This window comes from Diabrotica virgifera, chromosome 9 (genome assembly GCF_917563875.1).
Source record: "Diabrotica virgifera virgifera chromosome 9, PGI_DIABVI_V3a".
Taxonomy (NCBI): Eukaryota; Metazoa; Arthropoda; class Insecta; order Coleoptera; family Chrysomelidae; genus Diabrotica; species Diabrotica virgifera.
Genome location: NC_065451.1, coordinates 160,414,337 through 160,426,869, shown reverse-complemented (window position 1 = coordinate 160,426,869; position 12,533 = coordinate 160,414,337). Strand labels below are relative to the sequence as shown.

At 32.3% G+C, this 12,533-nt stretch overlaps 2 protein-coding genes across 2 annotated transcripts; one reads left to right on the top strand and one right to left on the bottom strand.

Annotated features, from left to right (window-relative positions):
- The first annotated feature begins 1,646 nt into the window (after window positions 1-1,646).
- LOC126892399 (uncharacterized) lies at window positions 1,647-4,724 on the top strand. The gene is made up of 2 exons (XM_050661928.1): window positions 1,647-2,176; window positions 2,318-4,724. The coding sequence occupies exons 1-2, from the start codon at window positions 1,856-1,858 to the stop codon at window positions 3,731-3,733; spliced, it is 1,737 nt and encodes a 578-aa protein (XP_050517885.1). The 5' UTR covers window positions 1,647-1,855; the 3' UTR covers window positions 3,734-4,724.
- Window positions 4,221-8,914, bottom strand: LOC126892401 (uncharacterized). Its single transcript, XM_050661930.1, has 4 exons — window positions 8,673-8,914; window positions 8,342-8,578; window positions 7,959-8,128; window positions 4,221-6,641 (listed from the first exon to the last, which is right to left on the bottom strand). The coding sequence occupies exons 2-4, from the start codon at window positions 8,559-8,561 to the stop codon at window positions 5,574-5,576; spliced, it is 1,458 nt and encodes a 485-aa protein (XP_050517887.1). The 5' UTR covers window positions 8,562-8,578; window positions 8,673-8,914; the 3' UTR covers window positions 4,221-5,573.
- Window positions 8,915-12,533: the final 3,619 nt, after the last annotated feature.

The following is a 12,533-nucleotide window of genomic DNA, read 5'->3' as shown; positions in this document are numbered from 1 at the left end:
CTATACAATAATTGTTTATATTTTTTTATGAGATAAAATAAATATTTTATGAGACTAGGTACAGTCTAGAAAGCAGACTAGTAGAAACGAATAAATAGTGTTTTTCTTAATCAATACTGTTTTTCAATATTGATTTTCTACCACACTTTTATTTCTATCACAAAAATTGTCAGTTGTAAGATAAACAAGAAATATTTTATCCGTTATCCTCGGTCAGCAGACTTGTTTTCTTGAAACGACACTTTGCATACAATATTGGTATTTAAATATCCCGCTCTGTCATTCTTAAGTGGGTAGTTCTAACCAATAAAATCTTGGAATTCATAGCGGTTATTAACGCTTCGTATTGGGATGTACTTTGAGCTCTATACGCTTTAAGTTGGATTTATAGTTTGACGTAGCGTAGACGTAGACGCAACGGAGACGTAAGAAACGGACTGGAAACGTAAGAAAATATCATGTCAATTTATAGTTCGACGTAGCGGAATTTTTGCGCATGAGTAGAAAGAGTAAACAATGACTTAATTCTAATTCAACAACATAGCATATAAATTATGCGAACAGTAATAAACAAACTTTGTGTTTATTTATTTATACTTATACTACTATTTGTACAGAAGGACGCAGAGGAATTGGTAGAAAGCAGGCCTCTTGGTTGAAGAATATCCGGGAGTGGACAGGAATAAAGAAAGCAGAACACCTATTTAGAATAGCTCGAGACAGAGACAGTTTCGCCATGTTAATCGCCAACGTCAAGGGGACTTGATAGGGCACGTTAAGAAGAAGACTACTATTTATTATAATATTTATCTGTTTTGTGTGTTACATGGATTAGGAAATAAACGAAGATATGCTCCTTGGTGCCGCATGCCGTGGGATTTCCAACTAGTTTGTTTCATTTCTGGTCTTTAAAATGTTTATTGGATTTACCTATCGTATAATATGTGTATATAACCCCGAATTAGGCTAATAAACAACTCATATTTATCTGAAATATTGAAATGACTATGATATATTTTTATTAAATTAATAACTTAACATCCATTGTATTCAAATAATTAAATTCGAATATGTTGATAAACAACTTTATCTTTACAAAATTGATGAGGGAGTGTCCACTTTGGGTGACAGAACAAAATTCTTAATTTTGATTGGCCAGACGTAAGAAACGCACTGTAAAAGATGAAAGTTGGTCATCTCTTCCGTTACGCTACGTTTCTCTTATGTTCCGTCAGGCGCTTGCGTTCATTTATAAACACGAGTACACAAAATTCAGTGTTGATCTTTTCCACTGCGTCTCCGTTACGTCTACGTCTACGCTACGTCAAACTATAAATCCGACTTTACGCTTAACACCATACCCCTCAGAGACCTTCCAGTAGTTGTAACCCCCCCTTTCCAGTAGTTGTAACCCCCCCCCTTAGGATCATCCTGGTTACGCCTATGTGGAGGTTCAACGAAATCCGAAATCGGAGTTCGGAGGTAATTAGCTCATGCTCATATCCACCTTCAGTGACTGCACTAACACGAGAAAGGAGATTTATGTCTAGTTTGAAACTTCATTTTATTACTAATTTATCTTTACCGCCAAAGAATTACGACGGCATACGGCATTTATGCATACGATCCAATTAGGCAATCCAAACCACGTGACTATTTTGACGTTTAAATGGCGGTCGTATGGCATGCAGTCGATTTTGCTGGTTTACTTGCATTGTTGCACTTGTGCTTTTCGTTGTAGAGTTGGTGTTAAAATTGTTTTATTTAGTTACTTGTACCCTTTGAAAAACTGTCTTTTTCAAGACAACATTGCAATATTATTTGTGAGAGTCGGACTTTTGTTTTTATTACAAATATGGCTTTAAAAGAAAGTTCGTATTTGGACCAACTAAGAATAAGCTCTCCTGAAGCCGCAGATAGATATTTGGACAAAATCAAACAACTTAACTGTGATCCATATGCTCTAAGTGAAGTCGATTTTGATTATGGACTTACCTATGTGCCACCAATAGCTTCCATGGACATTCTGACCTATATTGTTTTTACTCACAGCTTTTATACCCATGAACAAATGAGAGCTTATAAAAGTTTAGCAGCTTACAAATATTTCAAGTCTGGCTTTGTAGAAAAAGTGGGTTTTAAAGTTATTAATGATCTGGTGCTTTTAATAGGCAAGGTAAGAGTAGTACCTGTATTTCAAATTTTTTAAGAAAAAATACCTGATTTGTTAATAATCAATATTAAAGAGATTACTTTTTAGTCTTAGGGTTTAATATAATTGATTGCCTTGATAATTGATTTAATTTTTTTGTTTCAGGTGCAGCATTCAATGAGAGCTAGAGAAACCAAATTAAGAGTTTGGATTATCGCTGAAACAGGTGGTAGTATTTGTACTGCGCATTGTACTTGCATGGCAGGTCTTGGGGAAGTATGTAGCCATGTTACAGCAGTTTTGTACGCTGCAGAGCATGCAGCATATTTGAAGCAGCAGAAAAATGAAAAGAATGTAGCGTGTGCAGATGTCAAATCAACTTGGCCAGTTCCAACGCAAAGTGGTACACATCCAATAGAAGCTGCTTCACTAGACTGGGGGAAAGTGATAGAAGAAAAAAATTATAAGGAAATTCCTCCAATGGATGATAGCGAAATGTTGGACTTGCTGCAAGAATTGCAAAATTCCAATTGTGACGCTGTTTTGATGAGGCATGTAGAGCCATTTGCGTCACAACTGTCAGATGAAAATAATGAAAAAGTTAGTATACCAGTCCTTTTTAATGTGTACCATAAAAAATATGAAAAAATGCCTCTAGATGATCTCATTCAACTAGGTATGAAATGTAAAATGGAGGTAACCCAGAATATACGAAGAGAAATAGAAGATAAGACACAGGACCAAAGGAAATGTGCAGAGTGGTATAGACAAAGGACTGGTAGAGTAACAGCTTCAATTTTTAAAGATGTCTGTAGAACCAATGTGGAGAAACCATCCCTATCTTTGATCAAATCAATATGTTACCCTCGCAAAATTTCTACAAGGGCAATAAGATGGGGGATAAATCACGAACAGCTGGCAATTGATGCTTATAAAAAAGAAACTAGCAGGAATCATAGAGACTTTATAGTGAATACAATTGGCTTGGTAGTGTGCATGAAATGGCCTCAGTTAGGTGCCTCACCTGATGGATTTGTGTATTGTGACTGTTGTGCTGCGGGTACCTTAGAAGTAAAGTGTCCATTTTCTCTTCGAGAAAATGGAAATTTACAGGAGTATGCAAGTCGAAAGGACTCCTGTCTTGAATGTGATAAAACTGGTACAGTAAAAATGAATAAAAAACATAAGTACTATTACCAGGTGCAAGCACAAATATTTATTTGTAAACTTAATTATTGTGACTTTGTTGTCTGGTGTCCTAATTTTATATTTATCGAAAGAGTTTTACCAGACATAAAATTTTGGGAAGAAATTAAAGATAAAGTCCTAAATTTTCATGCAAAAGTAATTATGCCTGAACTTTTAGGACGTTATTACACTTCCAGAGTACCAGGTGGCAATATAACAAAGTGGTGTTTTTGCAATAATGTCGATGATGGCCAACCTATGGTTCAATGCTCATATGAGAATTGTAATATTTTCTGGTTCCATATTGGGTGTGTAAATTTATTAGAAAAACCCAAAACTAGGTGGACATGTTCAATATGCAACCAGAAACTATTTCATGATTATGCCACATAAAATTTTAATGGTTCATGTTTCCATTATTTTCATAATCATTATTGAGTCCATTCACTCTCTTCTTCCATTTCGCACTTTCTGCACCATGGTTCATTCACCTTACTTGTCACCATTTCAGTGACCGTTTTCATCTCTCGTTTATTGAGGTTCATGAAACTGTTTGAGTTTTTTATTAATATTCTTGATTATTTTTTTTTTATTTAGTCTAGACTTGAACTTGAGTGGTTCTCCTTTTCTATTGATGATTCTTTATCAGCCATTTCTGAACCTCATTTTTCGTAGCATCATTAGTGATGCCACAGAAAGGTTCTGGACCTTCAAAAGTTTCCCTCGAGCCATGTTTATTCCATATATACATACAAAAGTACAGTGTACCATAGTATACATATACTTTTAAGAGGAAATTTTGAAACTTTGTTTCCTTAATATTTTTACAATTCATTCTACGGTTGATATAGGTCAGTCTCCGAAACATCAAATAAATACATTCTTTTCAGTTTTCATATGATTTATTTTCATTAAAATTGTCACAAATTTTTTATTAATATCAAAATACAAAAACAACCAATGAGGTGTACATAAATAATATACGCTAGCCACAGTCATTATTGTAAGAATGCTACTTAAAGTTAAAATTAAATCATTTGAATGCAAATTATTGTCTGGAATTGTTGAATTCTGGACATTATTTTCGTTCTAGTTGAACACATTTTTTGCAATTTTTTTATGCAATCATTATGTTACTACATGATCTCTTGCTCTTGTATTGGCTTTTAAATTGTTAACTGTACTTAGTTTTTTACAAACTTAATGTCTGTATTTTACATTTCTCAATGGTTCGTTTCACTAGCTGCTTTACTTACAACTTGCTAGTTGCATTGCTTTTTTTCTATGGATGTTTGTTATTTATCAAACTCATTTGTAGATGAACTGGTAATGTTCACTAATTAGTGAACAAAAATGTCTTCAATAAATAGATGAAGTAGCCGAAGTCTTTGTCTTTTATTCTCCACCTTTTGACCAATAAACCTACCACTTTCGAATGATAATATTATGATTTACTATCTTTTAGTAAAGTCGTCCCAGGAACGCAACTCATCAATATTGGCAATATCATTTTAAAGTCTTCTTCATTAAAATGTATAATCCATGTCTGAATTGCTGATATAAATGAGTCAGATTAAATAAATTATTAGAAGAATTTTTTACTAAGCAATAACATTTTTGTTTAATTTAATATTTTGTATTTTGACAACACCCGACTTGGGCGTCGAAACGTTAATAAAATCATTTTTTTGGTAAAATTGTGGCTTATTTCCCATTGAAAATAGTTGATTATAAAGTACTTTACAACATAAAGCAAAATGTTTATTTATTTATAAATCAAACAGACAAAAATGCCCAATTTTGTTTATATTATACCGATTTAACAACAATAGATCATCAGAACTGCAAGCTTCCCCACAACAAAGATTTGTAAAATGATGAATTCAATATTTTTAAAATTATTTAAGTATACAAAAGAGTTTTAATTCTTTAAACAATTAGCGGCCAAATCTGTGAGTAGAACTTTTTAATTTAACATATTTAAAAACCAACAAAAAAAGTTTTAGAAAAATATAAGCTTGTTTGATTTTGTCTGAAACAATGCAAGTTTTCTTGCTGTAGCTATTTATAATTCAAAACTAACTGACAACCTCGACAACATGGCATATATATATCTTAGTTTTGGCCAAAGGTGTCATTGATTGTTTTTCGTAGTGACACTTCAGATGTGTACCAAAAATTATTAAAAGAAATACTAAAAAGGCGACAATCTGGTGAAATAGGTTAAATTTAATTAAATTGGAACAATAGGAGGGCATAAATTAATCAAAACACATGCTATAAAAATTATCTTATCAACTATATTTATACCATCAGTAACATGGGTTAACATAGAAATCGGAAGTGGCTCTGAAAAAATATTAAATTTATTTTTAATGGAGCCAATAACTCTTTCTACGTGGATTCTAACCTGTGCAATGTTTCTAGTTTCTTCCAGCTCTAGTGGAAGCAATTGTTTTTTCCCCTTGGTAAAAGCTGGAATTACTAGCTTTGCTTGTAACACATCTAAAAATTCTTTTATTAAAAAACCTCGATCTGCTATCACAATATCTTGGGGTTCTATTTTATCCAAAAAACCAGAGAGCTCTACTATTTGTTTATCTGATGTTCTTCCTCCCCATGCTTTACTGATATATGAAATACAGCCTTGGGGAGTAATTCCAATAAGGAATTTAACTGTGTTATGATGTTTATAGTTTGACCATGTTTGCTGCTGGGTTAAATAACTAGCTGGTTTTTGGATAAACACCTCAAAGCAATCAATGATAATTGTGGTCTTATCATGAAAGACTTCTCTAAAGCAAGAAGGCATGTTTTTTTTAATAATTTCCCGATCTGGCCATTTTATGCTATTTTTAAATCTTTGATACATTATTGAGATGATGGTATTAAAATAGGTGGAACATGTTGATTGAGAAATGCCAAATTGGTAGGCCAAATATTTAAAATCTAGATTAAGTCTCATTTTCATCAATGTCAACAAATATTGTTGAGAGGGATCTAAAACAGTTACTGAGGATGATGGAATAAATGGTTTAATTCTGTCAAATACTGACTTCAAAACAGAAAAATTTAAACCGGTATAATATAAACATTTCGGATTGTCCGTTTCTAGTGACTCGAAACTTAAAATGGTCTTATTAATTCTGCGAGTCAACTCGTCAATTTTTTTATTTGCAAATTTTAATTGTTGAGCCATCTGTTCAATATCATCTGAGGTTAACTCAGTTTGAGTTTCGGTTCCAGTACTGTCTTCATACATTGCTGTAGTGTTACTTTCACTTACTGTATTGTTTTCATTCTGTAACAAACATAATTGATTATAAATTGGGATCCTTATAGTGGAACCATATGCAAGCTTTAACAGAATTAAGCAAAAATACAACAGTTTTAATTTCAAAATATCAAACTTATGACAGTTTCTTATTATAAAATCATATACTTTACATTTATACGAATCTTGAAGGTTAGTTGTGAGTCAAACTGAATACCTAGATCTTTTATAATGTCTTCACAATCCGATACAACATTGGTAACAGAGTAATTAAGGTTTTTACATGTACTGTCGACTATTATACACTGATCTCTATAATTAAAATTCCCTTTAAGAGTGTAAGCGCAAATATTTTACTGCTATCCCTACCTTTTCTGTCTTTACATGACAAATTATGTGTAGTAAAATTCTCACTGGTATGGATATGTAAACATTAGTTGACAATGTCATCATTAACTTTAAAAATATGGCTTTTGAAAGTTCTTGGATAACTGTTACTTGCATAATGGCTTAAATTATTAATTCAGTTAATTAATATGATAATTTTTTCACTAGCTATGTATTCAGTGATTGTAATAATTTATATATTGTACAACAAAAACTAACACCCAATCGAGCAAAAGTGATTTTTTAATAATATATTGTTACTATAGAACGCTTACAATTTTGAACATCTGTAACAACAAAATACTTGGATCACAGAATATATACTGGTGTATTCCCCGCCTGGATCTTCCATAAATAATAAACAATAAATAACTTTTTATTAAGTTCACGTCTTCAATCAATTATTCATCAAATACACTATCAATATTATTTAATCAATAACTCAAAATATTCCTGATGCCATGTCAAATATTTAAAATTGTCACTGTCTTATCACCATATTCTATTCGACTCAGTGCGTTGTATGATAAAGATAACGAATGTTCGATTTGGAAAATATCACCATTTTTAATCCTGAAAAAACAAATAAATATTTTTAAAAAATTTAAATGCAGAATGAAAGACTAAATTGTTATCAAGGGCCGAAAGTCCCTTAGAATAAATAAAAAGTTTTCTTTTGAATGAGATATTTTAAAATAAAAAACACACTACATTTTCTCTTAGTTTTTCACCCCTGTAACTTATTAAAATAAACATAAAAGTTTTCAGGGACTTTCGCCCTCGGTAATAAAGTAATCTTTCATTCTGCATTTAAATTTTTCAAAAATACTTATTAGTTTTCTCAGGTTTTGAAAAGAATGAATCCGATTTAAATAGCATTGTAGCCGAAACTTTGTACGGATCCCCTTAATTCCAAATCAATTTAAAGTTAATGACATTCTCTTTTAATTAGTATACCTCAATAAATGTATCATTGTCCTCTTGTGAAACCTTTGTGGAAGATCTTTTCTTTACTCTTTCCAGTCTTTCAAGGTCCTGCTTTCGTTTTACAGGTCCCCTAGAGTAACCCATATTTTGGGTTGGTATCCAATCAGGATCATTTACATCTTCAAGTTTTGCAGGTTGTCCTAAAACAAAATTATATAACGTAGATACACAGTTAGTAGGCATTCGCATCGGGTAAAATTTTTTGGGAAAATAGCTTAAAACAATGTATATTTTCATATTTTCCAAAAAATTTTACCCGATGCGAATGCCTACTAACTGCCACGGCACCTACAATATTTTATTGAAATATATTAAGATTAATATTATTTCTTTATAGAAAATTATTGACAAACCTTGAATAAAATGTTTGGAACACACTTTTTGATATTTTAATTTTGATTCTGTCAGGTCTGCTCTTCGTATGGCCCTTATCCATTTTTTTCTGCGTTTAACAGTTAATTCATTCAAGTGGATAGCATGTTTAAACTTCAGTGGTTTGGGAATAGCAAAAAAAGATACTTTATCCCTTTTCGACCTGCTTCCACAGTTCACTACAATACATGTTAGTGGCATAGCTATTACTAACTAACCTAAAATAATAAAATACATAAGTAAAAAATCTATTTTAGGGATGCTTAATATAATTTATTATTAAACTTTGAAATATAAAATTTGTTAACCTACCTTTCTTCAACCTTCCAAATTACTTAGTTAAATAAAACTTTTTAAGTACTTATTCTAGTTTATTGATGTAAACAATATTTTTTATTATGTCACAGAAGTATGTTAGCAATACTTAGGCGGATATAAATATACGAAAATTACTTTAAATACTTAAAAAACAATATTTATCATATGCTTTCAATGTATTGCATGCCAATCGCCAGACATATTGGAATAGTTTGACAGATCGTTGGATTCCCTAATAGTCAATCTTCCAGCTTTATTCGAACAGACGGATTCTCCCGATGTGCTCGAGTGTTGTACATAGGGCTTTTCATCGATTGTCATTTGTTTCGAGCTTCTGTCATGTGTCACATAATATTAATATATCTACGTCATACGTCTTTGGTTTTTCTCATGGGTTATATCAATAACGTATGACGTAGATATATTAATATTATGTGACACATGACAGAAGCTCGAAACAAATGACTGTGAATGAAAAGCCCTATAGACGTGATTTTAAAACCGAACTTCATTCTTGAACTGTCACACAGCTGTAAATTTTCCAATGTTGCCGTTTGGTTACAAATATACCTAATGTGCGTAGATTCTTTGTCAAGATCAAAATATTTTTCGAGAAATTACCCTAACGGGGTAGTATGTCCATTTTAAAATTGAAACCCTAATATTCTTATGTTCACAAGTCTTGAAACTTGAAACATAATTTTAGGCGAGGAAATAAAACACTAAAATCTCCTAAACCTCTTACATTAGATTCGGAAGAGCTTAGGATAATTATTCTTGACCAATCGGCATGAGGGACAAATTAAAATTGCAGTTTTTAGTCGGAAAATGCATTTTCCAAAGTTCATCTCAAAGTGTTGAAAAAATAAAAATTTGCAACTCGGAAAATAATTATGGAATTGATTTCAATTTTCATACTCGTGGGTTTTTGAAGTCGCTGAACAGGGTCGGCAAATTTGTAAGGGGTACCTGGTGCCCGGTATCCCGGTGTGCAAGTCCCCTTCTGGTTTTATGGAAATTTATTATGAAAATAGTTGAAACTAGTTACCTCCGGGTTTTTGAGGTGGCTGAACACGGATTTTTGCATTGATGGTGCTTTACTGGATACCTGGTGCCCGGTAACTACGTCATCTCCTGGAGATTTACGAAAATTTATTATAAAATAGTTGAAAATTGCTTATTTCGGGGTTTTTAGGTCGCTGAACACGAAAATTGCATCGAAGATGTTGTACGAGGTACCTAATGCGCTGTAGCTACGTCATCTCTGGAAATTTTGTGGAAATTCGTAATAAAATTTGTTGAAACTTGTTTTTCCGCGGTTTTTAAGGTTACTGAGAGTTTTAATCATACACTCGAGGTTCTGACATCTTTATATTAAAATATTATTAAATCTAAAAAAAATTTCGAATATTTTTACAATTCACGCTCTGAAGTAAAATAACGTACTGCTATATACTGTTACTCACTGTTGAATGTTAGGTATACCGAATTTCCCTAAAACTCCAAGAGAGGCACCTAAATACCGGGCACCAGGTATCTCGTACAACATCTTCGATGCAATATTCGTGTTCAGCTACCTCAAAAACACCAAGATAATAAATGTCAACTATTATTCGTAACGAATTTTCATAAAACTCCAGGAGATGACGTAGGTAGATACCGGACACCAGGTACCTCGTACAGCATTGTCGATATTCGTGCTCAGCGACCTCAAACACCCATAGGCGTAACCAGGGGGGTTTGGGGGTTATAACCCCCCATTGGGATCTACTTTGAGCTCTATAGGTACGCTTAACACCTGTTAACAAATCAAGCCATTTTGAAGTTGTAACCTCCCCCCTTAGGATCATTTGCAAACACCTCGGGATAACAAGTTCATAATAAATTTCCATAAAACTTCGAGAAATGATGTGCACATAGGCGCCCATACACACGGGCAGGGGGGGGCCGTGGCCCCCCCTAGCATTTCGGGAAAGAACAAAAATTAAAATTATATTACAAAACGTATTTTTATCAAAAAATTATTGGATAATTTTGAGAGATAAATTGGAAACAACATATTATTTATTAATAAAAAATTCACATATTGGGTAATTAATAGTTTAACAGAAAATAAATATGTGTGTCTGTGACAGCGGTCTATATGGAATGTGCATAATACACATTTCGCACAGTCACGGTATGCTATTAACGAAAACATTGAAAGATATTAGAAACGTGGGAACATAATATATCTTTACTGTAATCGACACCCAAAATTACAAATTAAATGAATCATTTATAATACTGCAAAGCAAATCATATCAGCAAGAAATCCGATCTCTGGCCGATAATCACTAATAGTCCAAGTAATGAAGCTTAAAATAGGACAAAACCTCGCAATTTTTACAGAATGGATCGATTTGCTTGAAAATTTTTGAGAATAAGTAGTGGATAGTCCAAGGATCAAAATCTATGTCATGCCGAAAGGCGCTTTTACCATGGGGGTGGTTGCCACCGCATCTCGGGGGTGAAAATTTTTTATTATATTTTAATTGCAAAAGTTGGTGAAAACGTTCATTCTAAACAAAAAACGTTCTATACATTTTTTTGCCAAAATTGATAATTTTCGATTTATTCGCTATCAAAAGTGTTAGTTTTATATCGAAAAAATCAATGTTTTTAATAAGTTTTCTGCTAATAACTCCAAAAGTTTTCGTTTATCAAAACAATTTTACTTAACAAAAATGTACGTTTTGAAAAAATAAACAAAACCATTTTTTTTAATTTTCTTTAAGACCAATAGTAATCGATCTAATGCTAAATATTGTAGATTCGAAGTCAAACGAGGGGAAAACAATGCATTTTTCGAGGACAATTTGTTGAAACTAATTTAAAGTACTTAAAAATATTGATCTCCAGAAATTAAAAAGGAGTCTCTAGCTCAAAAATTAAGTGACTTATACTGAAAAGAATGTCAGTCCCCATTTTTTTCAGCGGAAAAGTGATCGCAAGCAGAGGGTTGATCTTTTAAAAGCCTACAAAATCATTTTTACAAACCTTTCTAAGATAAAAATAAAAAAGTTACGGTTAAAAAATAATATATCTTTTTGAAAAAAAAAAAAGGAGAAATCCAATTGAAAGCATAATAATGTAAGTTGGCGGTATTTTTAGTCATTGGGCTTATTACTTCTTATTTATTTATGCATTAATGATAGATTCTAGAAGTTTGACTGGCTTAGAATGATTAGTTTTAAAAAAACTAGAGTTAAAAGCGAATAAGGAATTTTTGTATTTTGGTAAAAAATGCCATTTTCTTCAGAATAGAAAGATTAGCACCAGAGATACGAAAAAATGTTTCGATATAAAATTGCAGGTTATTTAGGTAATTCCCAAGAACTTGGTTTGAGAAAAATTTTTCTACGGCAAAAATTGAGTGAATCGTAAATGAGTATATCGAAAAACATTGATTTTTTTTTATACAAAACTAACACTTTCGATAGCGAATAAATCGGAAACTATTAATTTTATCAAAAAAATGTATAGAACATTTTTTGCTTAGAATGAACGATTTTATCAACTTTTGAGGTCAAAATATAATAAAAAATTTCCACCCCCCGAGATAGGGTGGCAACCAGCCCTGATATGTCCTTAAGTACCTTAACCATTGTTTAATTAATAAGACCACTGTCGATGGAATAATTCATATTTATTACTAATATGTTATTCAATACATTTTACATCCAGTTTTTCTATAACTACTTTTCTTGCCCCGTTGTTCTCCCCTCTACCTGTCAGTCCGCATGGAACATCACCGCAGAACAGTAAGTGCCAGATGGCCATCTCTCTCAAAGCTACCAACTCACTTTAAGCTGT